At 50.6% G+C, this 27,087-nt stretch overlaps 1 protein-coding gene and 1 non-coding gene across 5 annotated transcripts in view; one reads left to right on the forward strand and one right to left on the reverse strand.

Moving 5' to 3' along the window:
• Positions 1 to 1,887: 1,887 nt before the first annotated feature.
• Positions 1,888 to 27,087, forward strand: part of ZC3H7B (zinc finger CCCH-type containing 7B) — a 56,482-nt gene continuing 31,282 nt past the window's right edge. For 3 of the 4 annotated variants that reach the window (XM_019961872.2, XM_019961873.2, XM_019961874.2), the window contains exons 1-2: positions 1,888 to 2,162; positions 23,794 to 23,852. In XM_019961872.2, coding sequence (XP_019817431.1) covers positions 23,800 to 23,852 — 53 coding nt within the window. In that variant the 5' untranslated portion in view covers positions 1,888 to 2,162; positions 23,794 to 23,799. The remainder of the gene's footprint in view (positions 2,163 to 23,793; positions 23,853 to 27,087) is intronic. The other variant, XM_019961875.2, reaches the window with a different exon arrangement.
• Positions 10,184 to 10,256, reverse strand: TRNAG-UCC (transfer RNA glycine (anticodon UCC)). Its single transcript has one exon. It is a non-coding gene; the product is annotated as a tRNA-Gly (tRNA).

Below are 27,087 nucleotides of genomic sequence, written 5' to 3' on the forward strand. Positions count from 1 at the left end.
AGACATTACTTTGCCAATAAAGGTCCATCTAGTCAAGGGTATGGTTTTTCCAGTAGTCATGTATGGATGTGAGAGCTGGACTATAAAGAAAGCTGAGTGCTGAAGAATCGATGCTTTTGAACTGTGGTGTTGGAGAAGACTCTTGAGAGTCCCTTGGACTGCAAGGAGATCCAACCAGTCCATCCTAAAGGAGATCAGTCCTGGGTGTTCATTGGAAGGATTGATGCTGAAGCTGAAACTCCAATACTTTGGCCACCTGAGGTGAAGAACTGACTCATTGGAAAAGACCCTGATGCTGGGAAAGATTGAGGGCAGGAGGAGAAGGGGATGACAGAGGATGAGATGGTTGGATGGCATCACCGACTCAATGGACAAGAGTTTGGGTAAACTTTGGGAGTTGGTGATGGACAAGGAGGCCTGGCATGCTGCCGTTCATGGGGTCTTAAAGAGTCAGACATGACTGAGTGACTGAATTGACTCAGTTTTCTATTTGTAAAATGAGCATGATAAACCCAATCTTCCAGGATTATGGTGAGAATTAGGTAAACTGTTTAAGTTTCTTGTGCCTCCCAACATTTGCCACATGTTTAAAATTCATCTCAGTAATGTACCTCCAGTTCCTAAGACTGTATGGCACAAATGTGGAAATGATAACATTTATAAAGATAAAATCTTCACAAATCTCACAGTTGATCCTCACTAAATAACTTTCTTTTTTTGACCTCACTGCACAGCGTGTGAGATCTTAGTTTCCTGCATGCCTGGATCTCAGTGGTATCTGACTCTCTGAGACCCCATGGACTGTAGCCCACCAGGCTCGTCTGTGCATGGGATCTTCCCGCAGGAATATTGGAGTGGGTTGCCATTTCCTTCTCTAGGGGATCTTCCCAACTAAGAGATAGCACCCCCGTCTCCTGTGTCTCCTGCATTGCAGGCAGATTCTTTACCACTTATCTGTTGGGACAAATGCTCAGTCATGTCCGACTCTTTGTGACCCCGAAGACTGTAGCCCGCTAGGCTCCTCTGTCTATGGGATTTTCCAGGCAAGAATACTGGAGTGGGGTGCCATTTCCTCCTCCAGGAGATCTTCCTGCCCCAGGATTGAATCTGCATCTCCTGCATCTCCTGCACTGCAGGTGGATTCTTCACCCCTGAGTCACAGAGGAAGCCCCTTGGTTCCCTAACCAAGGATCAAACCTGCACTCCCAGCATTGGAAGTGCAGAATCTTAACCACTGGATCGCCAAGGAAGTCCCCCCTCAATAAAGAAATTTATGTGCATATACATACATGTGTGTAAAATGAAGAGGGAAAAGAACTCTAGGAATCAATGGTAGGGTGGGATGGATGACACGGTGTTTGGATCTGAAGCTCTGGATTCAAATTCAACCTGGACCTCTGACAGCTGGTTTCTCCTTCGGGTGATCTCCCCTTAACTTTTGGGTCTTCTTTGTTGAGTCGTCAAGTCGTGTCCCACTCTTTGCCACCCCATTCACTGGGTCTTCTAAGCGGCCTCACATCCTTTAGGGAAAGATCCTAGACAAACAACAACCTTGGGTTCCCACTCTTGAAAAGGGCACAAGGCTCCTAGGGTTTTGGGGGAGCCTACACTGAAAGCAGCTAGAAACTCTGGGGCGGGGGCGGAGGGGGTGCTCTGTACACGCATGAAGAAGGGCGGAGGCGCTCAGGGAGACCAGCACCGTCCCAGAAATGCAGAATCGCCAAGAGAAAAGCCCTAAGAGGGCAGGACACTTGCAAAGAAAATAAAGGTGAATTCCAGGCATGAGCTGTCGGCGAGGAAGGGGGACCTCCCCGCCCCCTCCGCCCCCAGGTGCGCGGCCCGCGCCGCCCACCCCCGGCGCCCGGCGAGGGAAGCCGCGCTCTAGGACCCGAGGAGGAGGGACTGCAGGGAGACCGAGCCTCCAGCGGGTGCTGCCGCGAGCGGCCGGCCGGCGGGGAGGGCTGGAAATGAAAGTAAAGCGCTCCGGAGCCACATGGACGGAGCTGCCGGGGCGGCGGCGCCGGGAGCAGGATGCGGCTGCCCGTAATTAAATAGCATTTACTCTTATTATTACTAATAATAATAACGTAATCATACCTCTAGTCATAGCATACCATTTATCGGGCTCGGCGCAGGCCCGCGGGGAGCGCAGCCCGGCCGAGGTGAGTGCAGCGTGCGGCCCGAGCCCCGCGGGGCAGAGGCCGGGGGCCCGACCGCGGACGGGCGGCCGGCGCGGGAAGGGCTCGGGGTACCCGGGGGCCGCGCCGGGCCGGGCGGAGGCGCGGGGACCCCTGGCCCGGCCGGAGCTGCGCTGGGGACGCCTGGAGAGTGCATGTTGCAAAAATAAAGACACAGCTTCCTCCCCCTCCGCAATCCCCCTTTCCTTCTTTTTGGGGCTCCCCCTCCCGGCCCCCGCGCCCAGCCCCAAAGTTTCAAAGTTATTGTGCGGCCGGGGGCACCTGCCGCTGGGTGATTTGGCCGCCTCTGCAAGCCCCCGGGAGGTGTCTCGGAATTTCTTGCATGGGGGCTCTCTCTTGGGCGTCCGGAGCTTTGGGGTGCGCGGAGCCTTTGCGGGTCCCCGCGATGGGGTTCGAGGGGATTGGCGATTGGCGGGGGCGTCGCTGGCAGCGCTCCCCTTCCTTTTGTGTGCGCCTTGGCCCCGCAGCGCCGGGAGTTGGAGGGACCGCAGCGCGGGCGGAGGACAGCGGCCGCCAACGGGCCGCCCCTGCGGGCTGCGGCGGCCACGCGAGCCCGGGGATCCGGGGCCTGCGGCCCGGCCGCGGGGAGAGGGCGGCAGGAAAGGGGGGCGCGGTCTGGGTGGGGGGAATTTCCGGTCGTGGGATCGGTCCCAGGACTCCTAGGCCTGCGAGAATTCCGTCGTCTGACCAGGTGCGCTCAGGGGCTGCGGGGGACAGCTCCAGTGCCTGCGGGGCGCCCCCTGAATATGGGTCCCCGAGAGCCACCCACAACGGCGGCCTCGGACCCCTCTACTACCCTCCGCGGGCCTCAGGACCCTTCCCGGCCTGCCCCTTTCTTTCCCTGATTTCCCCCTAAAATCTGACCGACTAGGACGTTTATAGGTGCCTGATTTGGGGGTCTTTAACAGAGACAAAGCAGTATTCCCAGGAGAAAAAAAAATCAGGATTCACTCTGATGGACTCTGATGGGTGTGATGCCTACATGCCATCTGTGGGGAAAAGTAGGGGCTGGAGAAGGGGTCTGAGCCCAGAGTAGGGGACTGGGGGCCCCCAGCAGCTTTGTCAGGGATTTCATTTTCCTGGGGCTGCTTACTGGGACTTTGGTCCTGGGTACAAGACTTTGAACCCCAACTTCTTAGCATTTTCCCTCAGAGCTTGCAGTTCATCAAGTTCCATGAAAATAGCAGAATGCAGATCCTTGAATCCTCACACAAATGGGATAATTATAGTATGTTTAGCAACTGTTGGACACAAAATTCCAGCAGAATCTTTCATTCTGTTACCAAATCTTCCTCTTCCTCTCTCTGCAAATACAAGCATACCCACCTTGGTTGTCTTTCCCCATTTTTACTTCCCTTGGAAATTGGACTGCAAGCTAGAAATGATGCCCAGCAGATCACAATTAGAGCAGGTTTGAGGTGTGGGCTTCCTTAAGCTGGGAAGAAGAAACATGTTCCAGAAGGGTTGAGATCTGAGGATGGGAGAAAACTTCTGTGATCCCTGAGCTGGGATGACGGCTTCCCCAGTGTCTCAGCAGTAAAGAATCTGCCTGCAATGCAGGAGTCTTGGGTTCAATCCCTGGATCAGAAAGATCTGGAGGAGGGCATGGCAACCCACCCCAGTATTCTCGCCTGGAGAAGCCCATGGACAGAGGAGCCTGGCGGGCTGCAATCCACAGGGTCACAAAGAGTCGGACACGACTGAACATGCATGCACGTTCGTACTGGGATGAGGTTCCATGGATACTGTGAATGACTGCTGGCTTTTTGTTTAGGATGAACAATAAAGAATGTGGGTTTTGGTGGACTATATGGGGCTAAGAAGCTCTGTGGGATGATCTGGGCTCTTGAATCTTAAGTATAGGACAGTTGAGGCATCAGTAGGTTTGGATTTGAGAATCCAAACATAATAATCCCTTAAATAGCACTTTTTAGTTTATAACAAAAGGGTTTCCACATATGTTCTCTCATCTGTCCTCCATAGCAACCATGTCAGCTCGACATTTTTCAATCTTAATTTTCCAGATGAGAGATCTGAAGCTTAGAGAGTTGAAGGTCTTCCTGGAAAGTCACACAACAGAGTTAGGATTCCTGCTTTGTTTTCTGCCTGCAAATCTTCACCCTCTCCCAGAGCCCTGCCTACCTTAGCAAATTAGTCTTCAAGAGCCTCTTATGGTGTACAGTGTGATGCTGTGGAGTCGGCTTGGGTTGAGTTTGCCACTTAAAGGCTGGCTGGAAAGAGAAAAGTTAACTCTAGTGAAGCAATGAGAGAACAAGAAGATGATCAATACTGGGGTCCAGGCGGTGAGAGCGGAGAGAAGAGAGAGCTCTCAGGGTAACCTGGAAAAGTTAGGGAAGGTTTCCTCCAGCAGGTGGATCTTGAGCTTGAAAGGATGAGGAGGTGTGGCTGGGGTGGAGAAAAAGTAGGGAATTCTGGGCTCCTCACCACTGCTTCTGCGCCGCGACGTTGGTGTACATTTTCTCTGATTCTTCCAGCGGCTCCGTGAGGGGTAGGCACTATTATCTCCATTTCACAGATGAAGAAACTGAGGAACACAGGAACACAGGACCTTGGCTGGTCACCCAGGGTCACCTGGCTGGATTTGAAGCCAGTCCTGTGTGACAGTTGAGTGGGCTACATGGTGTCAGAATTGGACCACCTCCATCCCAAATATGGAGAGCAACAACAGGGACCCAGACAGTCTGAACTGGCAAACGCTCTAGGGGTGAGGACCCAGGCTGAAAGGTCGGTAGGCTCCCCAGGGCCAGAGTTTCACTGAACTAGCCTTGTGTCCCATGGTCTTATGGGGCTGGCCCAGTGCAAGTCCTCTCAGGCAGCTATTGGAAGCCTGATTTTAGAAGGCAGACTGGTGGTGGAAGGAGACTGGGTCCCGAGCATGAGATCCGAGCTCAGTTCCCAGTGCCTGCCAGAGCCTGATTTGATACTGCCGAGGAGCTTGTGCTTGGAAAGGAGAAGGATACGGATGATTAACCTGAGTCTCCCAAGGACAGAAACTGGTTCTGATTCACCCTCTGTGTCCCAGGCCCCCGTGGAAGTGCCAGGAAGACACGATCAACTATTGTCTTGTCAAATTGAATAATGTCCCAGTGTAGAGGAAGAAGATTTATTTTGCCCTGGGGGTTGGAAGGTCTTCCAAGAAGTGCCACTTAAAACATTGGAAAGGAAAAAAAAGAATAACGTGTTGGAAAGATGGGTTGAGAAAGGGCATTCTAAGGAGAGGAGCTGAGCTGGACAAAGGCAGGGCTGTGTAAAGTCAGACCGGGCAGGTTGTCTGGTACAGTCCACAGTGCGGGTGGCAGGTGTGAGTTCAGGTTCAAGTCAGGCTCTGCTACCGTGGTCCCTTGGGTTCTCTGGACCCAAGTTTCCTTTTCTGAAAAGGAACTCTGAGAGTTGATGTTTTATGGTAACCTCTAGGAGAAGCCCAGTGCCAGGGGATTGGGACAGGAGACTCATATGAGAGGAACTTTGTTGTTCAGTGGCCCAGTTGTGTCTGACTCTTTGCAACCCCATGGACTGCAGCATGCCAGGCTTCCCCGTCCTTCACCATCTCCTGGAGTTTGCTCAAACTCATGTCCATTGAGTCGGTGATGCCATCCAACCATCTCGTCCTCTGTCGCCCCCTTCTCCCCCTGCCCTCAGTCTTTCCCAGCGTCAGGGTCTTCTCCAGTGAGTTGACTCTTCACATTAGGTGGCCAAAGTATTGGAGCTTCAGCATCAGTCCTTCCCATGAATATTCAGGACTGATTTCCTTTAGGATGGACTTGTTTGATCTCCTTGCTGTCCAAGGGACTCTCAAGAGTCTTCTCTAGCACCATAGTTCGAAAGCATCAATTCTTCAGTGCTCAGCTTTCTTTATGAGAGGAACTAGGGGAGTTTATGCAGAAGGCAATGGCACCCCACTCCAGCACTCTTGCTTGGAAAATCCCATGGACGGAGGAGCCTGGAAGGCTGCAGTCCATGGGGTCGCTGAGGGTCAGAAACGACTGAGCGACTTCCCTTTCACTTTTCACTTTCACGCATTGGAGAAGGAAATGGCAACCCACTCCAGTGTTCTTGCCTGGAGAATCCCAGGGACGGGGGAGCCTGGTGGGCTGCTGTCTATGGGGTCGCACAGAGTCGGACACGACTGAAGCGACTTAGCAGCAGCAGCAGGGGAGTTTAAAATTTTTTAGTAACTTCACAAACACCAATCCAGCGATTAGCTAGTGGCCAGCTGTTATGAGTGCTTTCTCCTGGATAAGCTTATTGAATCTTTATGATAGCCATATACAGGTGGGTGCTACAATTATCCCCATTTTACAGATGGAGAAATTGTGGCACAGAAAGGTTAAATGTCATCCTGTAAGTGGCAGAGCTGGAGGGCAAACCGGGGCAGTCTGGCTCTTGAGTTGGCCCACTTGGGGACCAGGTGAGGCTAGGCAGGAGGGAGGCAGGAGACTCGTGGGGCCGGTGGTGGTACAGTTGAGACAGCAGAGGGTGGAGGTGTCCTCTGAGGAAGTCTGACTGCAGCTTCAGCTGGGGTTGATGAAGTGACGGCTATGTGTCAACTCCCTGGAGCCTCCACGGAAGCCAGCTCCTTTCATCACATTTAATGGTCCATAGAAAACGGGATCGTTTTCCTTTTCTCTGTCAACACCAGCTATGGGGCTCCTTCCCACCTTATTTATTTCTCCTAGTAAGTCTGTTTCTTTGCAAGTGCCCTGATGGCTTCTGCAGGTGTGTTAACGCCATTTCACCATCAGGCCTTGGAGGCCCAGAGGGAAGGGGAGGCAGCCTTTCTGCATCCAGGAGCTGTCTAGAGGTGACTTCAGTTCAGCAGCATTTCCTGAGCTCCGGATCAAAGCCTGAGATTCAAGCTTGATGGGCACAGCGGCTACAGCGCCAGCAACCACCACAGCTGGACGCAGCTGTGTGCCCACACTGTACTTGTGCTTTCTGTGTGCCTTCTGTTACCAAACCTGCTAGCAGCCCCATTTTGCAGAAGAGAAGACTAAGGTTCCCAGATCATACGACTGAGGTAGAGCAGGAGGGTCAGGGGGAGCCCGAGCCCGAGTCGGAGGTCTTAGCTGCCCTGCCAGAGAGATGCTGTCAAGCTGTTTCAGTTTCCAGGGAGCTCTTTGCTTTTTCTTTTCAAAATATTTATTTATCGATGTGGCTGTATGGGGTTTTAGTTGCAAGATCTTCATTGTGTCATGTGGAATCTTTCCTTGCGGCACGAGGACTCTCTAGTTGTGGCACACAGGCTCCTGAGCGTGCGGTCTTGGTTGTCCCGCAGTACATGGGATCTTAGTTCCCTAACCAGGGATTGAACCTGTGTCCCTTGCATTGCACAGTGGACTCTCAACCACTGGACCACCAGTAAAGTCCCTTGAGCTCTTTTCTTACCTGCCTGGAAACCTTAGTTATCTAACATGTGTGTCTAGTCTCTCATTCATCCTCATGATAATCCTTCATGATAAGAGAAATCTCTGTTAGTCAAAAGAAACCAAGGGGCGACCCACCCACCCTCCAATTCTTCCTGCTCTGTCCACAGTGTGACTCAGAGAGGGGACCAACCGGGTGTCAGATACCCTGAGACCGAGAGCTGGGGTCAGCCAGCAAGTGTCTATCGAGCACTTCCCTGAGGGCTGCAGGCAAAGGTCGAGACTGTGACCCTTTTCAGAGGCTCCTCTAAGCTCTGGAGCATTCCGTGTCAAACCCTGTCCCTCTGCAGGCAGAGGGGTCCAAAGTCCTGGCTTTCGTTCCCCGCTCCAGCACACACTAGCTGTGTGAGCGGGGCACCAGCACCTCCTCAGTCTTGGCCTCGGTCTTCTGGTCTGTGAAATGGCCTTGCTGATTCAGTCCCATCTGCCTCAGGTTGGCTCTGAAACTTAAATGAAGGAACTTTGAAAGTTATAAAGACCACCCAGTGTGATGGCCATGAATACTGAATAACCTCCAGAATGTTCCTGAATCTTCTCCACTGCCCGCCTTGATCTGGGCCTTGACCACAACAGCAGGCAGCCTCCTAACCTTCTACCTTTGCCTCTTAGGACCCACTCCCAAGGCAGCAGCCAAGGGGTCTTCTCAAAATTTAAAGGAGACCCTGTCAGGACTTCCCTCATGGCCCAATAGTTAAGACTTGCACTTCCACTGCAGGGGGCATGGGTTCGATCCCTGGTCAGGGAACTAAGATCCTGCATGCCACACAGCCAATATATAAAATAATAATAATAATAAATATTTTAAAAAATAGATGAGATTGTCAGTCCTCTGCTGAAAACCTTCTGGTGGTTTCCCAGCACACGTGGAGCACAGAGCTGGCTCTCGCACAGAGTGACCTGCGTGTAGCTCTCTGACCAGCTCCAGCCTGTCCCCTGCCCCTTTTGCTTCCTGCTTGACCTGCTCTCGTTCCAGTCCTGCAGCCTCAACTGGCCTTCTGTCTCTTCCTTGAACATTCTAAGCTTATTCCCACCTCAGGGCCATTCCCCAAGCTGCACCCGGTGCCAGGTGCGCCCTTACCCACCTCCCGTGTCCCCGTGACTGGCTCCTTGTCTCTTAAATGCCACCTCTCAGGACAGGCCTTCCCTAAGCTCCCAGCCGCCCCACCCCCGTCATTCCCTGCCACGTTCCCTATTTTAGTCTCTGTGTAGCTCTTATCTATATCTCTGCTTGTCTTGTGCATTTAACACTGACCTTTTTATTTGTTTTTCCACGCCTGAACCACAAGCTCCCCAAGGCCAGGGACTTCATTAATCTCATTCCCTCGGCTCCGGTAGAGCCCACTGCACACAAAGGTGTTCTGTGGTTGTTTGTTGAGTAAATGAACAGTAGTAGCAGAGTGGTCCAGAAGAGCCCTTGCCCAGAAAGAGTGGCCTAGACAGAAAGCAGGGCTTCCCTGGTGGCTCGGCGGTAAAGAACCCGCCTGCCAATGCAGGAGATGCGAGTTCCATCTGTGGGTTGGGAAGATCCCCTGGAGGAGGAAATGGCAACCCACTCCAGTATTCTTGCCTGGAGAATCCCATGGACAGAGGAGCCTGGTAGGCTCAGTCCATAGGCTCTAGGAGTCGGACACGACTGAGCACACAGGTGTCATCATTAGTCTTGCAAGGTGGATATCATTAGGTCCATCCTATAAAGGACAAAACAGAGGCTCAGACTGATGCCATGAAAGCTAGCATGAGTCAGGGCTATGATGGGAACCCAGCTCGGGGCCCTTTGCACTGCTCTGGCCTCTCTTCAGCCCATGATGCAGGCAGAGCAGCTCATGAAACTCTTGGTGCTCAGGTGTTAGGACCACAAGGATTTCTTCTCCCATGAACAGGAGCAGTGACTTCAAATTGCTCAAAAAAATAAAAAAAAGAATAGTAAGCAGTCAATCGGAGCTCTGGGACCCTGGTTGAGTTCTGGTTTTTTTTTTTTTTTAATGTGTGCATGCCCATAACTCCCAAGAGTAAGCTTCTGTTACTTTTCTATTAAAAAAAAAATAAAACAAAAGAGTTATTGTTCAAATGTCTCACTTGAGCAGCATAGCAGGTGGGTCTTGATGGAGAAGCAGGAGCAGAGCGTTGGTCCCCTGGAGAGAGATGTAGGTTTGAACCCTTCTGTGCAATTGGGCCCTTAGGTTGCTGGGAAGGAGAAAGACAAGGTGAAGAAAGTATTGAATCAAAGCCCTTTGGAGCCAGGGTGCTGCGGGAGGGTGGGGATTAGGCCTTGCTGCTGATGCTTGCTTTTACTTTGGCTTATGGTGGGGCGCCGGAGGAGGCCTGGGGCAAGTTTCTTGAACCTTGGTTTCTGTTCAAGGTGGCCAATTAAAAGAAACAAATTACAGGTTGCTGAGGCCTGTGGGTATCCATTGCATGTCCATTCCTGAACATACCTGCAACCCGCTTCCCTGGGAGCAGTGTGGCCTTGGACAAGTCACAGAGCACTCCAAGCCTCATTTTTTGTTTTTTGGCCGCTCCACGCTGCATGTGGGATCTTAGTTCCCTGGCCAAGGATCGAACCTGCACCCCCTGCATTGGAAGTACAGAGTCTTAACCACTGGACCACCAGGGAAGTCCTCAAATCTCTTTATTTTTTTAATAAAAAGACTTTACTTTTATAGGCCTAGCTTTTGGGTGGAAAGTGGGGATAAGAGCACCTATTTTTGAGATTACTGTGGGGATAAATAACCTGATCCTGAGAGCAGGGCTTCTCAAGCCCCTCTGTACTGCAGACCTGTCAGGCAGCCTGGGGCATCCATGAATGCCTTCTCAGAATACTCTTTCTAGATGCATATGGTAAAAACACACAGGATTACCAAGGAAATCAATGCTCTTGAACTACAGTTTGGGTCTCTTTTAAATCATTGCACTAAAAAATAAGAACTAGCAGTGAGTCTATGTAACTACCAAAATTTCAAAGTTGGGGTGAGCGTGAACCAAGATTTTGTTGTGTCTGCAGCAGCTGAAATGTGACAGGGAAAAAGCTGTGATTTCTGTGCCTGGCGCTCTTGGGGTGTTTTTCCTGTGTTCCTAATTGGAGGGGAATGGTCAGTATGAGGTAGAAGTTTGTGAAAAAAGTTGTGTTTTCCCAGACCCCTGAAAAAAGGTCACAGACCCCTGAGTTCTCTCCTTGGGACCCAGGTTCAAAACTCCTGCCTTAGAAGTGGCTGGAAACCCAGCAGGTGACCTCCAGAAATGACTTCCCTGGAGCAGAGGGTTGTCCATTGGACAGATGGGGGATGGAGGAGGATGAGGGGAAGGGATAAATGCAGACCCGGCGAGCTGACGAGTGAGGTCAGAGACCATGGAATTAAAGCCTTCCCGGTCTCTCTGGGTAGCCGTCGAGGGCCTGGTGAGTCGGGAGAAGTGCCAGGCATGGAGATGACGTAAGCTCAGATAGTGTTCGTGTGGTGTGGAACCTGTCTGCACACTGTGGTGGGGCGGTGAGTGCCGGGGGTTGTGGGGGGACGAGGAGTGCAGGTCCAGGCTGAAGGCAGCCTGTGGGGGTGGGGGAGCACTTTTGAGTTGGGAGGTGACACTATCTGAGCCCCAGAACCCACTGCCAGAGTTCAAAGCCCAGTTTCGTCACTTAGTAGCTAACCCTGGCAGGTCACTTCATCTCTTTGTGCCTTGGTTTCCTCATCTGTAAAATGAGGGTGATAGTGGTACCTTCCTAAGGAGTGTTATAAGGATTAAGCGGTATACTTAATGTTATATATAGTGTCTTATAGTATGTTATATATAGTATCTTACTCTATTGGTATATAGTATCTTACTCTCTTGGTATATAGTATCTTTTTAAAATTAATTTATTTTATTGGATAGTATCTTAGTATAGCATTATAGTTAAAGCTCACCAGGGCTTCCCTGGTGGCTCAGTGGTAAAGAATCCCCCTGCCAGTACAGGAGATGCAGGTTCAATCCCTGGGTTGGGAAGAGTCCATGGAGAAGGAAATGGCAACCCACTCCGGTGTTCTTGCCTGGGAAATCCCATGGACAGAGGAGCCTGGCTGGCTCCAGCCCACGGGGTTTCCCAAGAGTCAGACAAGACTTAGCAACTGAACAAACAACTCAGAATAATATCCGGTAAGAGAAAGTGCTCAATAAATGGTGAGTGAACTCTGCATCTTCACTTTTATTCCAGCTTTCATGAGACTGTACTTACTCTGAGTGTATTTTTCTGTGCTGCTGAGAGATAAAGCAGATACAGCTTCTTCGTTCAAGGAGCACCTAGTTTAGGGAGAGAATGGGAATATGAACACATACTTTCAGTTAACTAGGATCACTGCCGTGCTTGTGAGCTTGGGGAGCTGTGCTAGGGTGGACTTTGGGGCAGACAGCCTTCCTGGTAGAAAAGCCACCTCAGCTGAGCTTTAAGAAACAGGCGTTAATCAGGGTTATTCTAGAAAGAGCCGGCAGCTTGAACAGGAAGCTGCGTGGTCCAAAGTTGCTGGAATGTCACATTCCAGACCGGGCCACGGGCTCTGTGTGCCCTGGATGAACAGCCTGGCCTTTGTCCTCCTGGTAGTGGGTGTCATGGAAGGTTTTGTTTGTTTTTAACTTTTTATTCACAGGAAGTCGCGAAAATGGTAACAAAGGGTTCCCTTTACTCTGCTTCCCTTGATGGTGATATATAGCCAATATCAAAATCAGAAAAATGACATTGGTACATTACTGGACCACAGAGCTTATTCACTTTTCACCTTTTTTTTTTTAATTGATTTATTATTTATTTGGCTGCGCTGGGTCTTAGTTGTACGGTGCTCGGTGCTCAGGAACTTCACTGTGACATGTAGACTCTTAGTTGTGGCCTGTGGGATCTAGTTCCCTGACCAGGGATTGAACCTGGGCCCCCTGCATTGGGAGGGTCGAATCCTAGCCACTGGATCACCAGGGAAGTCCTCACATTTTTTTAAACCTACATCCATGTGGGTGTGTGCACGCATCTGGAAGGGTTTTGAGCAAGGGAGTGATGCTGATATGTGAATTAGACAGAGATCCCTGACCAGCAAATGGCAGCAGATTGCAGGGAGCACAATGGTCAGAGGTGATGGAAGGCCTGCTTGTGGAGGTGGTGGGAGAAGCGTGGACAAGCGTTTCAGAGGTAAAGCTGGAATTGGAGATTGACTGAGAGAAGGATGATGGTTGGATCTATAACTAGAGTTGGAGAATGATGGAGGAGGAGCAGGATTAGGGGAGAAGCTGCTGAGTTAAGTCTGGAATGTATTGAGTCGGAAAGAACACTCAGCTCAACTGGAATGGGTACCAAGGAGGACTTTCTGAACACGGAGGCATCCATGTTGGGTCTTAAAGGATGAGTAGGAGTTGGCTGGGGGTGTGGCTGGGGAGGGGGAGGGCATTCCAGGTAGAGGGTTCGGGATTAGGAAAGGCACAGAAGTCATAAGCAGCCTGGGTATTGGGCATCTGGGTAGCATTTCCCACAAGGTAAAAGATGCGAATCTGAAATATTGGGGAGGGGGTGAGCCTGGTGGGAGGAATAGATTTGTGAGTCATCGACATGACTCATGAGATCATGAAATGCAAGAGCTCATCTAGGGGGAGCAGGTGGAGTGAGGAGACCAAGAGCACTGTCCCTGAAGCTGAAGACCTGGGCGGACGAGGACAAGGACCCACAGATGCAGCCAGCAGTCCCAGAAAAGGCCAGTGAAAAACTGGCCCCTCCTGGACTCAGCAGGTAGGAGGTCCCTGGGACGAGGAGGATCCTTGGCAAGCACCCTCAGTGGAGTGAGCGTGGGCTTGTCGTGAGTTGGGGAGTGGAGTGGGAAGTGTAGATGTGGAGACAGAATAGACAACTCTTTCACAGAATGTGACCAAGAGAGGGAATCAAGTTTGTGCTCGCCAGAAGGGGATTCGGGATCTGAGGAGGGAATTATTTTGAGGGGTGAGGAAGACTTGAGTGCGATGACAGATGGAGGTTCCTGGGGCTAGGTCTCTTTGCTTAACGGGTAACACTAAAGGTAACGGCCATGTGCGTGGGCTTGAGGGCCAGGCTGCTAGGGTTTGAATCCCAGCTCTGCCTAGTTCCAGCTGTGTGACCTTGGGTAAGTCACTTAACTTCTCTGTGCCCTCTGCTTCTCCACAAATTGGGAATGATAGTAGTCCCGATGTCATAGGATTATGCAAGTCTTAAGAAAGGTATTATGTGGGGTGGGAGGTGGGTAAGTAAGTGTTAGTCGCTTAGTCATGCCGACTCTTTGTGACTCCATGGACTGCAACCCACCAGGCTCCTCTGTTCATGAGATTTTCCAGGCAAGGATACTGGAGTGGGTTGCCATTTCCTTCTCCAGGAGATCTTCCCAACCCAGGGATTGAACCCAGGTCTCCTGCACTGCAGGCAGATTCTTTACCGACTAAGCTACAAGGGAGGGTGAGAGGGAGGCTCAAAAGGGAGGGGACATATGTATACTTAAGACTGATTCATGCTGATAGATGGCAGAAACCAACACAATATTGTAAAGCAATTATCCTCCAATTAAAAATAAATATTAAAAAAAAAAGAAAGGTATTATGTGTATAGGGATCATGACAGTCCCTGGAACATCATAATCACTGAGGAAATATTATTACCTGATTGTGTATCTTGGTATCAGTTTTTTCATTCATTTATTCAACACTCATTCATTCTTATCTATGTAATGCTTGGATTGAATGAATTGATACTCATTCATCCATTTCTTTTTCATCCAAACCACCATTTCCTGAACACTTGCTCTATGTCAAACATGGGCCAGACGTTGAGATTTTGGAGAACCTAGCATAGTCCCTGCCTGGTCTGAGGAAGATCTGAGTCTCTAAAATTCTGTCATCTTCAAACCCTTCTCCAAAGTGGGAAAAACATCAGGTTTCCTTCGTGGCTCCCAGGTCAATGGTTTGGTCTTTTTCTTAGGAAGGACAGTCCACGGATGCTTTGGCAGTCCCAGAGCACTGGGTTTAAAATCAGGCTCCTGGTTCCCATTTGGCCCCTGTCCTGCTGTTGGCGTCAAGTCAGTCATCTCATTTTGTATTTTAGATTACAAGGCAAATACTTTCTCCCTGCAAAATGTCCAAACCCTGCTGAGGCATTTAAAGCAGAAGGGAACGTGGTCTGTGTGCTCTTGCCTCTTGGCAGATCCTAGTTCCCAGAAAGAACCAGTGAAACTGGAGAATATTCTCTCAAACGCCTTCTTTATATAAACACACATTACACACAGATGTAATCATACAAACCCAAATGTTCTGAAATCTGTTTCTTTTTTTCCTTCCTCAACCATGTACAGAGGCATTGCCATGACAGCACCTATACATTAAATAGCTGGTTGTATTCCATAAGGTAGTAGTTTGATTAAACCAGTTCTTTACTGATGGACATTAAGGTTGCTTCTAGTTATACAGTACCAGAAAAAGGGATAATCACTGCACCCCCATTTTATTTATTATTTTTAAGGTTTTTTAAAAATTTTTCTTGAAGGTTAATTGCTGTACAGAATTTTGTTGTTTTCTGTCAAATCTCAACATGAATCAGCCATAGGTATACATATATCCCCTCCTTTTTGAACCCCCCACCCCGCCATTTCCCTCCCTATCCGACCCCTCTAGGTACAGTCCCATTTTAAGTGTGAAGGAAATCTTTTCCAGAAGCCCCTTGGCTGATGTCCCCTCCTTCCTATTGGCCAGGATGATGTCACATGCCCTTGCCCAAGCCAATCACTGGTAAGGAAAAGAACCATTATGATCGGTTTAGCCCAGTGCAGGTTCACCTGCCCGGCTGTGTGCAGACAGAGGAAGTGATGCTGGCTGCTGGGTAGGCAGCTTGCTCATTTTGGTAGGTGTTGCTTCACAGAGACCTCACCAGTTCACAGGCTGAGTGTGTTACGGTGTTGGAGACTGCTCTTTCCTTCACCTCATTGACCAGGCTCTCTTCTTTCATTAGCCTCATAGGTGAAAAGAGTTATCTTGTTGTTTTAATGCGTTTTTTTTTTCTTTAAATTATATTTATTTATTTGGCTGTGCTGAGTCTTCACTGCAGTGTGTGAGCTTTCTCTAGTTGCAGAGAACAGGCTTCTCACTGCAGTGGCTTCTCTTGTCGTGGAGCGCAGGGCTATAGGGCTCAATAATTATGGTGCATGGGCTTAGTTGCCCCGGAGCATGTGGGATCTTCTCAGACCAGGGATAGTACTTGTGTTCTCTGCATTGGCAGGTGGATTCTTAACCACTGAAGCACTAGGGAAGTCCTCTGAGTATCTTTTCTTAATGAGTTATGTTCCTGTGAATTTCCTGTTTATATTCTTTGCCCGTCTTATTTTTTTAATTATCATAATAATTTTATTTATTTTTTATTGTGCTGGGTCTTTGTTGCTGCAAGGGCTTTTCTCTAGTCGTGACTCTGTAGTTGCAGTGTGTTTCCTGTGAATTTCCTGTTTTATGTTCTTTGCTCCTCTTTTTAAGTAATCATAATAATTATAGAATAAAAATCAGTTCAGTTCAGTTCAGTTCAGTCGCTCAGTCGTGTCTGACTCTTTGAGACCCCATGAATCGCAGCATGCCAGGCCTCCCTGTCCATCACCAACTCCTGGAGTTCACTCAGACTCATGTCCATCGAGTCAGTGATGCCATCCAGCCATCTCATCCTTTGTCGTCCCCTTTTCCTCCTGCCCCCAATCCCTCCCAGCATCAGAGTCTTTTCCGATGAGTCAACTCTTCCAATGAGGTGGCCAAAGTACTGGAGTTTCAGCTTTAGCATCATTCCTTCCAAAGAAATCCCAGAGCTGATCTCCTTCAGAATGCATATCTTGTGTCAAACATGTCATTGAACTTTCACAACAACCCCTGACAGTAGCTACTATTCCTGTTTTAGAGGCGAGGGAAGTCAGACACTGAGAAATTAAGCAGCTCATATGCAGTTAATAGGGAGCCAGATCTTGGATTTGAACCAGCATGCCCCTGGGTATGAGGTCACATACCATGCTGACATATTGACGGAATCGTTTTCTGTTGGCTCTTTTAATTCACAGCTGTATTTCTGAGACGAGCTCATTTGAGTCAGGTCCCACTTAGAATTCCTAAATTACCAGAATCTGGACCCGGAGCTGGGGGGAGGGGACCGCCCAGTCTGGTGGTGGGATTCTGGGGAGATTGGGGCCTTGGTTTTCTCCCTGGACTTTTTTCTTTAGAGGGAAACAAGGTTTATTTGGCTTACATGCTCCTTGCTCTTTCACCAAGTGCCCTCTCCAAGCCGTGCCTGACCCTCACCCTGGAGGAGCTCACTCCCTCTTTGGCTGAGAACCAGTGATCTTTTAACCACTGTCTTCGTCCGCTGTGGCTGCTGTAACAAAGTCTTATAGCCTGGGTGGCTTAAACAGCAGACATTTATTTTCTCACAGTTCTGGAGCATAGATGACCCAGATCAAGGTGCTGGCAGATTTGGTTTCTACTGAGCACTCTCTTCCTTCTTACAGACGGCTAGCTGCCTTCTCACTGGCCTCGTCTGGCCTTTTCTTGGTGATGCCTGCCTGTAGGGAGAGGGAGGGAGAACTGTGTGGTGTCTCTTCTAATAAAGGAATCAGTCCTATCAGACCAGGAGCCTACCCTTATAGTCTCATTTAACCTTAATCACCTCCTTCGAGGCCCTATTTCCTAACAGTCGCATTTGTGGTTAGGGCTGCCAACATGTGGTTTGCGGGGAACACAAACATTCAGTCCGTAGATTCTACTCTTCCCACTTCCCCAAAATTCATGGTCTCATCACATGCAAAATGGATTCATTTCATCACATTAACCCCCAAATTATCAACTCGTTCCTGCATCAACTGTCAAGTCCAGAGTCTCATCTGAATCAGATATGGTTGAGACAAGAGGGATGATTCATCCTGAAGTAGAATTCCTCTCCGGCTGTGAACCTGTGAAACCAGGCAAGTCACAAGCTTTCAAAGCACAGTGGTGGGATGGGCATGGGACACATTCTCCTTCTCAAAGGGATTCACGGGAAAGAAGAAAGAGGTCACAGTTTCCGAGTATGTACAAAGCCCAGGGGGGCAAATTCCATTTGATTTTAAGGCTTGAGAAGCATCTTCTTTGGTTTGATGTTCCTCCTTCCTGGGCCCCTGGGGCGCAGCATCACCCCCACAGTTCTGCCAGCACTTTGCCGCCCCCAAGACTCTGGGCTTGTAGAAAAGGAAGCAGTGGCCCCACCCTTTGAAATGGAGCAGGTGGCCCTGATGATCCCTGAATCACCTTAGGGTTATATTTCCTTTTTCTTGAAGAATAGAGCATGTATGTAGCCACATAGCTCTGTTGTCTTGTCCTGTAGAATTTCAGAAGTCCTCCAGCCTTCTCTTCACTCTTTATTTTTTCTTTTAAGCTCGAGAAGAAACATGATCTCTTTCCCCCCAGACTTTAAGCTTTTTATTTGTATTGGGGTGTAGCCTATGAACAGGGTTGTGGTAGTTTCTGGTGAACAGTGAAACCACTCAACCACACACACATGTATCCATTCTCCCCCAAACCCCGCTCCCATCCAGGCTGGCACCTGACATTGAGCAGAGTTCCGTGTGCTCTACAGTAGGTCCTTGTGGGTGATCCATTTTAAATATAGCAGTGTGTATATGACCTTCCCGAAGTCCCTAACTATCTGGCAGCCATACGTTTGTTTTCTAAGTCTGTGAGTCTCTTTTTGTTTTGTAAGTTCATTCTGTATCATTTCTTTTTAGATTCTACATATAAAGGTGCCATACAATGGTTCTCCTTCCCTGTCTGACTGACTCTACTCAGTATGACAATCTCTAGATCCATCCATGTTGCTGCAGATGAAGTTATTTCATTCTTCTTAATGACAGCCTGCCTTCATTCTGCCATTCAGTTTTCTCTGTCCCCTTCAGTTCAGACTGGCATCATTTCTGCTGCTATAATCCCATCTCTGTTTCTGATTTCTGCTGATGGCTGGTTTGAGCCGTACTAATCTCCTTACCCAACAGTTGTTCAGCCACACACCAAACAGTTGTTCTGGTGTGCTTTTCAGAACACTCCTCATTTTTTTTGCAATATGGATACATTCTGGCTATAGATATGGATAGTTCTGGTTCCTTTTGTTAAACAATCCCTCCTTCCATTTATCTCTCTTCTCTGCATTTTAGCATAAGCAATAAGGAGGACCCGTGCCAACACTTCTAGATTTGGCTTAGACCCGCTGCCTCTGTACTCCTCTGCTAAATACCCAGTTTCATCACTTGCAAAGTCTACCCTCCACCAAACACAAGAACACAGTTCAGCCAAGTACTTTGTCACTTTTTAACAAGGATCACCTTTCCTTCAGTTTCAGGTAACCTATCCTTCATTTTCATCTGAGTTCTTACCAGAATTGCCTTTCGTGTCCATGTTTTTACCAATGGAGAGGCAGGAGACTAGGGTTTGATCCCTGGGTCGGGAAGATCCCCTGGAAGAGGGCATGGCAACCCACTCCAGTATTCTTGCGTGGAGAATCCCATGGACAGAGGAGCCTGGCAGGCTGCAGTCCACGGGGTTGTAAAGAGTCGGACGCGACTGAGCACACACACATTTTTACCAGCAGTGCTTCCATGGCAGTCTAGGGGGTTTTGGTAGCGTGCACCTCAAAACCTTTTCAGTCTCTACTCATCATCCAGCTCCAAAGCCGCTTCCGTGTGTTTAGTGTTTGTTATAGCAGCACCCCACTTCTCAGTACCAAAATCTATATTCGTCTAGACAGTCTGCCAGAACAGAACACTGGATCAGAACCCTCTGCTTGTGACCACATGAAACCTGAATTCCTTCCTCAGAGGCTGTGTCTCCAAGTACCGTCAGTCACACTTAGGGCTTCAACATATGCATTTGGCCGGGGACACAAACATTTAATTCATAACAACCACCGGTAAAAATATTCTTCCCAGGGGAGGGAAACTGAGGAAAGGGGAGGCATGTGGGGCGTTCGGTGCCTCCTGGGGCTGGGGGGGGGGGGCCTGTCTTTGCTCACCTGGCATTTGTTAAGGTGGCTGTCTGAGGCCCATCTCTCCAGGCCTTTTCATCCAGGTCCCACCATCCCTACATGGTCATGAACAACTTCCCTAGCCTCTTGGAAGCACTATTTTCCTGCCTGATGGGGTCGTAGTGAAACTTAAGTAAATCTTATTTGTTTAATGACAACACGTTTTCATGTAGGGCAGAGCCTTCCTACTCACCATGCTCCCCAGTACCCACCCCAGGCCATCCACACTGGCCTCCCTGCTCCTCCTCAAATACGCCAACCAATTTCTACCTCAGGACCTTTGCACCCACTGTTCCTTTCCCCCAAACATTCACAATGACGTGTACCCTCTGGTCATTGAGGTCTCTGTTCCTGAGTCCCCTATATAATTATAGCACCCTGTCACTCTATCTCCTTATTTTCTCCTTCATTATTATGATTTAAATCTATTTGTTCCTTTGATTTTTAAAAAATACTTATTTATTAATGTATTTGGGTACACCGAGTCTTTCATTGCATACGGCACGCAGGATCTTTGATCTTCACTGTAGCATGTGGGGTCTAGTTCCCTGACCAGGGATTGAACCAGGCCCCCCGTGTTAGAAGTCTTAGCCACTGGACCACCAAAGTCCCCTAAATCTAAATGTGGTATCCCTGCTCCCCCAGAACATGTGCTCTATAAACAAGGGGAGACTTTATCACCTTTGATCATTGCTGAATCCTCAGTAGGCCCACAATGGGGTGGCGTTTCTCCAGCGGATTGCGGGTGGCTGGGGGCTCTTCTAAGGCTCCTCTTCTCATCTGCATGTAATGGACATACTGCAAGTGTTGACTTGAATATTCAGCATAGGAACTCTGATAAGAACCGTCATTTATTGTCTGCTGTGTACCAGGCCCTGTGTACCAGGGGTGCCTTCTGTGTATTAATCCTGTTGGTGGGCACTAGTTGTAATCTCCGATTTACACAGCAGGAAACTGCCACTCAGAGGGGATCGGAACCCCTCTGCATAGCCCACGTGCGTGGCTGCGCTGCTGCCTTGGGAGTTTGGTGGTCAGAGAAACGCATTAATGCCCACCAGCAGCGGAGCCTTCATATTGCCTGGGGCAGAGAATAAAGAGAATGTTTATTCCCTGGCATGAGGTTCAGATTTGTCAGGAATTACCGCTAGGATGGTTACAGGCAGCATTTGTTTCTGTTAAGTCTGTTCAGACCTCAGGACCTAGAGAGCTGATGCAGAAACGCGTCTGTGACCCCCGGGGTTTTCTGAGAAGACCGTGGGCTGAATGGGGCCCGGGGGGTCGCAGTGGGGGAGCAACAGGGCACGTGTTCCCACGAAGTGTGCGCTGGTGTGGGGAAATTGACCAGCAAAGGTCAAGAGAGGCTCTTGGCTGAGGAGGACGGGGTCTGATCTGTGGTTTGAAAGACCCCTGTGATGGCATTGAGGAAGTGGGGGCAGGCAACACCCCAGGTGGTGGGGAGGGACGGATGAGGAGACCATGAGTGTGGTGGCCATGGGCATGGCAGCTTTGGGGGTAGACACTCTGGCCACGCCCTGGGCTGCTGGTGGTCCAGGCTGGCATGGTCCTTCTTCCCTCCCATCCCCCACTCTCCCCCAGCTTCTTGGCCAGTGCTGGGCTGCCCTGTTGTCTTTCCACCCAATGAGCCTGTCTTCCAGGGCAAGGGTTGGGTCTGACCCCAGGCTCCCAGGAAATGGGATAACTGAGTGTGTGATAGTGCTGTTGGAGAGAGTAGGAGCAGCTCCATGGAGGAACCGGGCTTGAAAAGATGGATGGAGTTTCATTAACAAGGCGGATGGAGGAGCATGGCAGCATAGGCGGAAGGAACGGCAAAGGGAAAAGCCTGGAGGCGGGAAACCCCCCAGGCCTTCTGGCTGGAGCCCTGATGTGGGGCATGGGTGTAAGGATGATGAGCGCTTGTATCACAGACAGGGACACCGAGGGCCAGGACACCAACCAAGAGGCCCGCTCGGGGAGGCACGGGCAGCCTGGGGCCACTGCTGCCCGCCTCCTGCAGGAGAACAGGGTCTCACCGGTTGGGTCCATCCCAGGAAACACTCGCAGCGTCTTTGGAAGAGGGAGTGGATGACAGACACTCGCACGGTTGTTGGACTGTCGCTCCGAGCCAGGCCTTCTGCACGTGTCATCTTCTGAACCCATGACAGCCGGCGCGTCGGGAGCACCATCAGCCCCACTTTCCCCATCCGTCAGGCATGTGACCAAGATCCAGAGTCACGTGGTGTGCAAATGCTGGCCCTCATACCCAGGTCTGAGTCCAGAGTGCTGGCCCAAGGCCCTGGCAGGGCCAGCAGACGCATAGTGAGTGCTTGCCAGTGGCCCCGGTCCTGCCTGGAGTGGGAACGGGTGTGAGCAGCGCTGCTCTGGGAGCCTGAAGACGCGGCATGGCTCCAGCCCTCCTGGGATGGACCGGCGGGCGGACCAAGGTTCCCGTGGCCTGAGCCCCTCGCTCTTAACGCTCTCATCAGTCTCCTTAGAGCCTCAGGGGCACCCTGCCTGACCTGGGCCGCATGGCATATCACAGCTTGGAGTGTGGGTAGGGCTGTGGCCTCTGACAAGCTGGGTTCCAGCCACGGGTTAAGTGACCTTGGGAAAGAGACTTGATTTCTTTGTGTCTCACTCTTCTCATCTGAAAAATGGGGATAGTGACCCCCTGCCCGCTTACCTTATGTGAGGACAAGGTGGTCCAACCCGGAGTGGGGAATAAAGAACAAAGAAGCAGAGAATTTTTAGAAAGTATCAATTTGGTACACTTGCTGCCTCTCCAAAGCAGTTAGGTGTTTTTTTATACTTTTTTAGACCTCTTTGCCAGTGAGGCAGTGAGGACCCTCTCCCTGTGTCTGCATATCAGCCCTCTGAAGATGTTGTGTGGGGCTGAGATATGAAGCCGGAGGGGTCCTGCAGTCCCCGGCTGTCCCATCCCCGAGCCTTGCCTGAATCCTCTCACAGTAATGGTTTGATGGGCAGAGCCTGGGAAGGGCCTGGGAGTGGCTGGGATAGAAAGTGCTGGGCAGCAGGGCAGTGAGTGCCCCAGACTCAGTTTCTCCCCTGGGGTAGGCCTGACCCCCTCGGGGCTGTCACTGGGCGGGATCAGCTGAGCTCCATGGTGGCATGGAGAAGGAGCCCAGCAGGCTGTTTGGATCTGGCCAGGAGCTTCCAGCTCCCGGGGAGGAGGGGGGGCCCTCACCCTGGGGGTACCAGAACCCTAGCTGCTCTGCCTGCGCCTCCTTCTCCTGAAGCACCCCTGCCTTCCGTTTTCACTCCCTTCATCTCTGGAGCAGATCCCTGCACGAGTTCAATGCCATTCATTTGCTCTGCAGCCTTGGGCCACCCCTCAGCCTCTCTGAGCCTCGGTCTCCCCTCATCCATAACATGGGGAATTCACACCACCTCACTGAAACGGTGCGGGTACCAGGCCACCACGGCCTGGTTGTGGTGGAGGCCAGCCAGCTTATGACGAGGGCTCCCTGAGCTTCAGTTTCCTGGTAAAATGGGGACAAAGTGACACCCACCTCAAGACTTCCCTAGAGGTCTGGTGGTTAAGACTCCGTACTTCCAATGCAGGGGGCATGAGTTCAATCCCTGGTCAGGGAACTAAGATCCCATATGCCACATGATACCGCAAAAAAAAAAAAAAAAAGATACCCACCTCCTGGCAGATTCAGTGAGCCTGATACAGAGTGCCTGGCCCACGTGTGATGCTACACTGTAGCTGTAATCATGGCCGTGCTGGCATTTTCTGTGTTTCTTCTCTCTAAACTGTGCCTGCTGGTAAAGCAAGACTTTCCCCTTGAACTTGAGGGTGTCCTGTGCAGTTTGGCAGCCCCAGCCACGTATGGGGAAGGGGTGGTGGCCTTCACGAACCCCCCTGTCCATTGAAGGTGCTGTACAAACTCAGGGTCCAGGGGAGGTGCAGGTGTGGATGGAGAGCCGTGTGCTGGAGGTCTGTGCGGCCCCCGAGATGGGTCACTGCCCTCAGGGACGCCCTGCCACCCTGTGAGATGGGGTGAGCAGGGAGTAAGGGAACACACGGTGGGGAGGCGGGTGTAGATGGCGACCAGCCCTGCTGACTTCCTGATGGACGGCGTTCTCTCCGCAGAGACTGATGGAGAGGCAGAGACGGAAGGCGGACATCGAGAAGGGGCTGCAGTTCATTCAGTGAGTGTGTGTTTGGGGCGGGGGGGGCAGGGGTCGGAGGGTGGCACATCTTCTCCAGGGCTCCCGTTTCTTGCTTACTGAGCTTTTGCTGTTCTGGCTGCCCTGTGTGTTGGGGAGTGAGGAGGTGGGACAGGTTGGGAAGGGGCTGGCGGGGCGGGCGCCAGGGGTGCTCTTAACCCTGAGCCATGATCTGCACATGTGCACACGCTTCCTGACCTGACCCTGGCCACCCTGTGGCCTTGTCCAGCATATCATTTTACCCTCCCTGTCCACGCATGCTCCTATGCTCCCTGTTAATTCTCTTGCTTGTCTGTGCACATCCCATAATAAGTCAGTAGTCTTTGCTTGCTGAGCACGTCTTTCTATTCCATGCTGGGCCCTTCACATCCGTCGTCTCTCTCATCTTCACAACGGCTCAGTTAAGCAGGTGGTTTTATCTCCATTTTGCAGATGAGAAAGCTGAGGCTCAGAGAGGTTAAGAAACTGGTTTAGTCACACAGCTATTAAACGACGGAATTCTAACCTGGGTCTTGCGGACTCCAAAACCCAAATTTCTTTCCATTATTTGCCCCTGGTACCCATATGCCGTGTTGGTTTTTTTTTCATCTTTTTCTTTACACACAAAATATTTTTATTAACTCTTTTCTCTCTCTGAAATGGACCCTCAGAGGCACGTTTATCATGACTCTGATGAAGTGTAAGCTCCCAGCCCCTCATTTGTAAGAGTTTTTTCCAAAGCCCTGAAAGATTGCCTAGCAATTCTTCATTTCTCATTTTGTGTCTTTATCTTAAATATGACTGCCTACAAAACTGGGGTTTGCACATACGAACCCTCATTGTTGTCGTTCAGTAGCTCAGTTGTGTCCAACTCTTGCGACCCCATGGACTGTTAGCCTGCCAGGCTCCTCTGTCCATGGAATTTTCCAGGCAAGAATACCGGAATGGGTTGCCATTTCCTCTTCCAGAGGGTCTTCCTGACCCAGGGATCAAACCCACATCTCCTGTGTCTCCCGCACTGAAGGCAGATTCTTTACCGCTGAGCCACTGCAAAAGCCCCACAAACCCTCATATACTCCCTGATTTTGTGCTCACGCAGACTTGCAAAATGCAACCTGCTTTTTCAGCACAAGCTCGGCCCTTTTCCACACACAGACACACACACACATGATCTGCTGTGTGTTTATATTCTCACAACACGCTCTCCTTCCTCAACTTGCAAAACGGCCACTTTTCCTGGCTTCTGCCAGCTCAGAGCTGTGGCCTCACCCTTCTTCACAGGGGGCTCGTCTTCCATCTGGGGGAGAGTGTTGATCTTGGTCAAATGCCCAAGTTTTGCTCAGAGGCCATTCTGGAGAACAAGGCAGGCCTTGGGAATCCTGTCTGTCATAAAAATTCTATCTTCAAGTCACTGATTTCTGTGTAACTGGACCTCCAAGCCCCAGTCTTCAGCCCCCATCCTGGTGCCGCTGCTTTCTGTGGTCTCAGCGTCTGTGAAACAGAGAGAATGCCCCTTCCTTCTCCAGATCGTTGCGCTTGAGGTCAGTGTTAGCTCCGTGTCTTCCTTCCCCTTCCCAAAGGGGAACTCTGAGGAGGTATAGCAGTGGGTCACCCTCCCAGGAGCCCACACGTTGGTCTCCTGAGGAACTACAGGTTATACAGTCAGGCCTGTTCCTTTAGAAATGGCTGTTTCCTCGTGTGCCGACCTCGTGTGCTTTGCTAGGCACCAAACACCGTAGGAGCCATGAAGTGCTGCGGACAGGTGGGTGACAGGCTTGTGTAGAGCCTTAAACACCAGAATAAGGTGACCTTAAGGACAGAGTGTGACCTACTGAAGATGAAGCTGAGGCTGGAGGAAGAGAGGCTGGAGGTGGAAGATGAGTTAGGAGGAGAGCGGCGGGCAGCCACGGCTGAGCGAGGAGGGACAGGCCCTGGTTTCTGATGGTGGGCGGCAAATGAGAGGGTGGGTGGCCAGCCCCACTGTCACAGTCAGGGACACCTCCCCCTCCCCACAGGGGACCTCCGGGGTCTCCACTCACCACTTGTCACTCACCAGCTTAGGCTGCCTTTAATGAGATCTTACCTGACCAACCAGGAATTGAACCCATGCCCCCTGCATTGGAAACACAGAGTCTTAACCACTGGACCACCAGGGAAGTCCCTGTGTTAGTCGCTCAGTCGTGTCTTACTCCTTGCCACCCCATGGACTGTAGACTGCCAGGCTTCTCTGTCCATGGATTTCTCTAGGCAAGAATACTGGAGTGGGTTGCCATTTCTTTCTCCAGAGGATCTTCCCAACCCAGGGTTCGAACCCACATCTCCTGCATTGGCAGGTGAATTCTTTACCGTCTGAGCCACCAGGGAAGTCCCTAAGCTGTTCTTTTTTGCACAGGTATTCACAGTGGCTCCAGGCAGTAGAAGGAGCCCCAGCCCTGCTCTCTGGCCCTGGCTTGGACCTGCTGTGTGACCTTGGGCCTGTCACTGCCCCTCTCTGAATGTCTGGTTTCCCCTCTGTGACATGAGAGACCAGAAGACAAACCCCAGCTTCCCTTCCAGTGCTGCCTTGTAGCCTCACAAATGTGCCTTGGGCTCATGCTTGCTTTCTCCTTGCTTTCTCCTTTCTCCCTGAAGGCCCTTCCTCTCCCTTCCTTTCTTTCACACTTTCTCCTGGGCTCAGCTGTTCTGAGCTGACATTGTTTTGGCAGGAGAGGGTGCCTAAGGTCCCACCTACTCTGCTGAGTTTGGCAGGAAGGGTTAGGTTCTATGTGCTGGGCATTGGTTGGGGTTTGTGTGTCTTGTGGGCAGGGACAGAAAAAGTGCAGAGACTCCCAAATGAATGGCCCCCAAGGTAGACTTTGGGTGCTGCCTGCGAATCTGAAGTTGCAAGTTTGGTTTGCAGGGACATGGTCGTACCCAGGGACTGGTTTCTTAGGCAGAGGACAGCCAGCCAGAGCTCCTTCTCAGCAATGTGCACCTGGAAAGGTCTATACAGTCAAAGCTATGGTTATTCCAGTGGTCATGTATGGATGTGAGAATTGGACCATAAAGAAGGCTGAGCGCTGAAGAATTGATGCTTTCGAATTGTGGTGCTGGAGAAGACTCTAGCGAGTCCCTTGGACTGCAAGGAGATCAAACCAGTCAATCATAAGGGAAATCGACCCTGAATATTCATTGGAAGGATGGATGCTGAAGCTGAAGCTCCAATAGTCTGGCCACCTGATACGAAGAGCCAACTCAT

Source organism: Bos indicus, chromosome 5, assembly GCF_029378745.1.
Source record: "Bos indicus isolate NIAB-ARS_2022 breed Sahiwal x Tharparkar chromosome 5, NIAB-ARS_B.indTharparkar_mat_pri_1.0, whole genome shotgun sequence".
Classification (NCBI taxonomy): Eukaryota; Metazoa; Chordata; class Mammalia; order Artiodactyla; family Bovidae; genus Bos; species Bos indicus.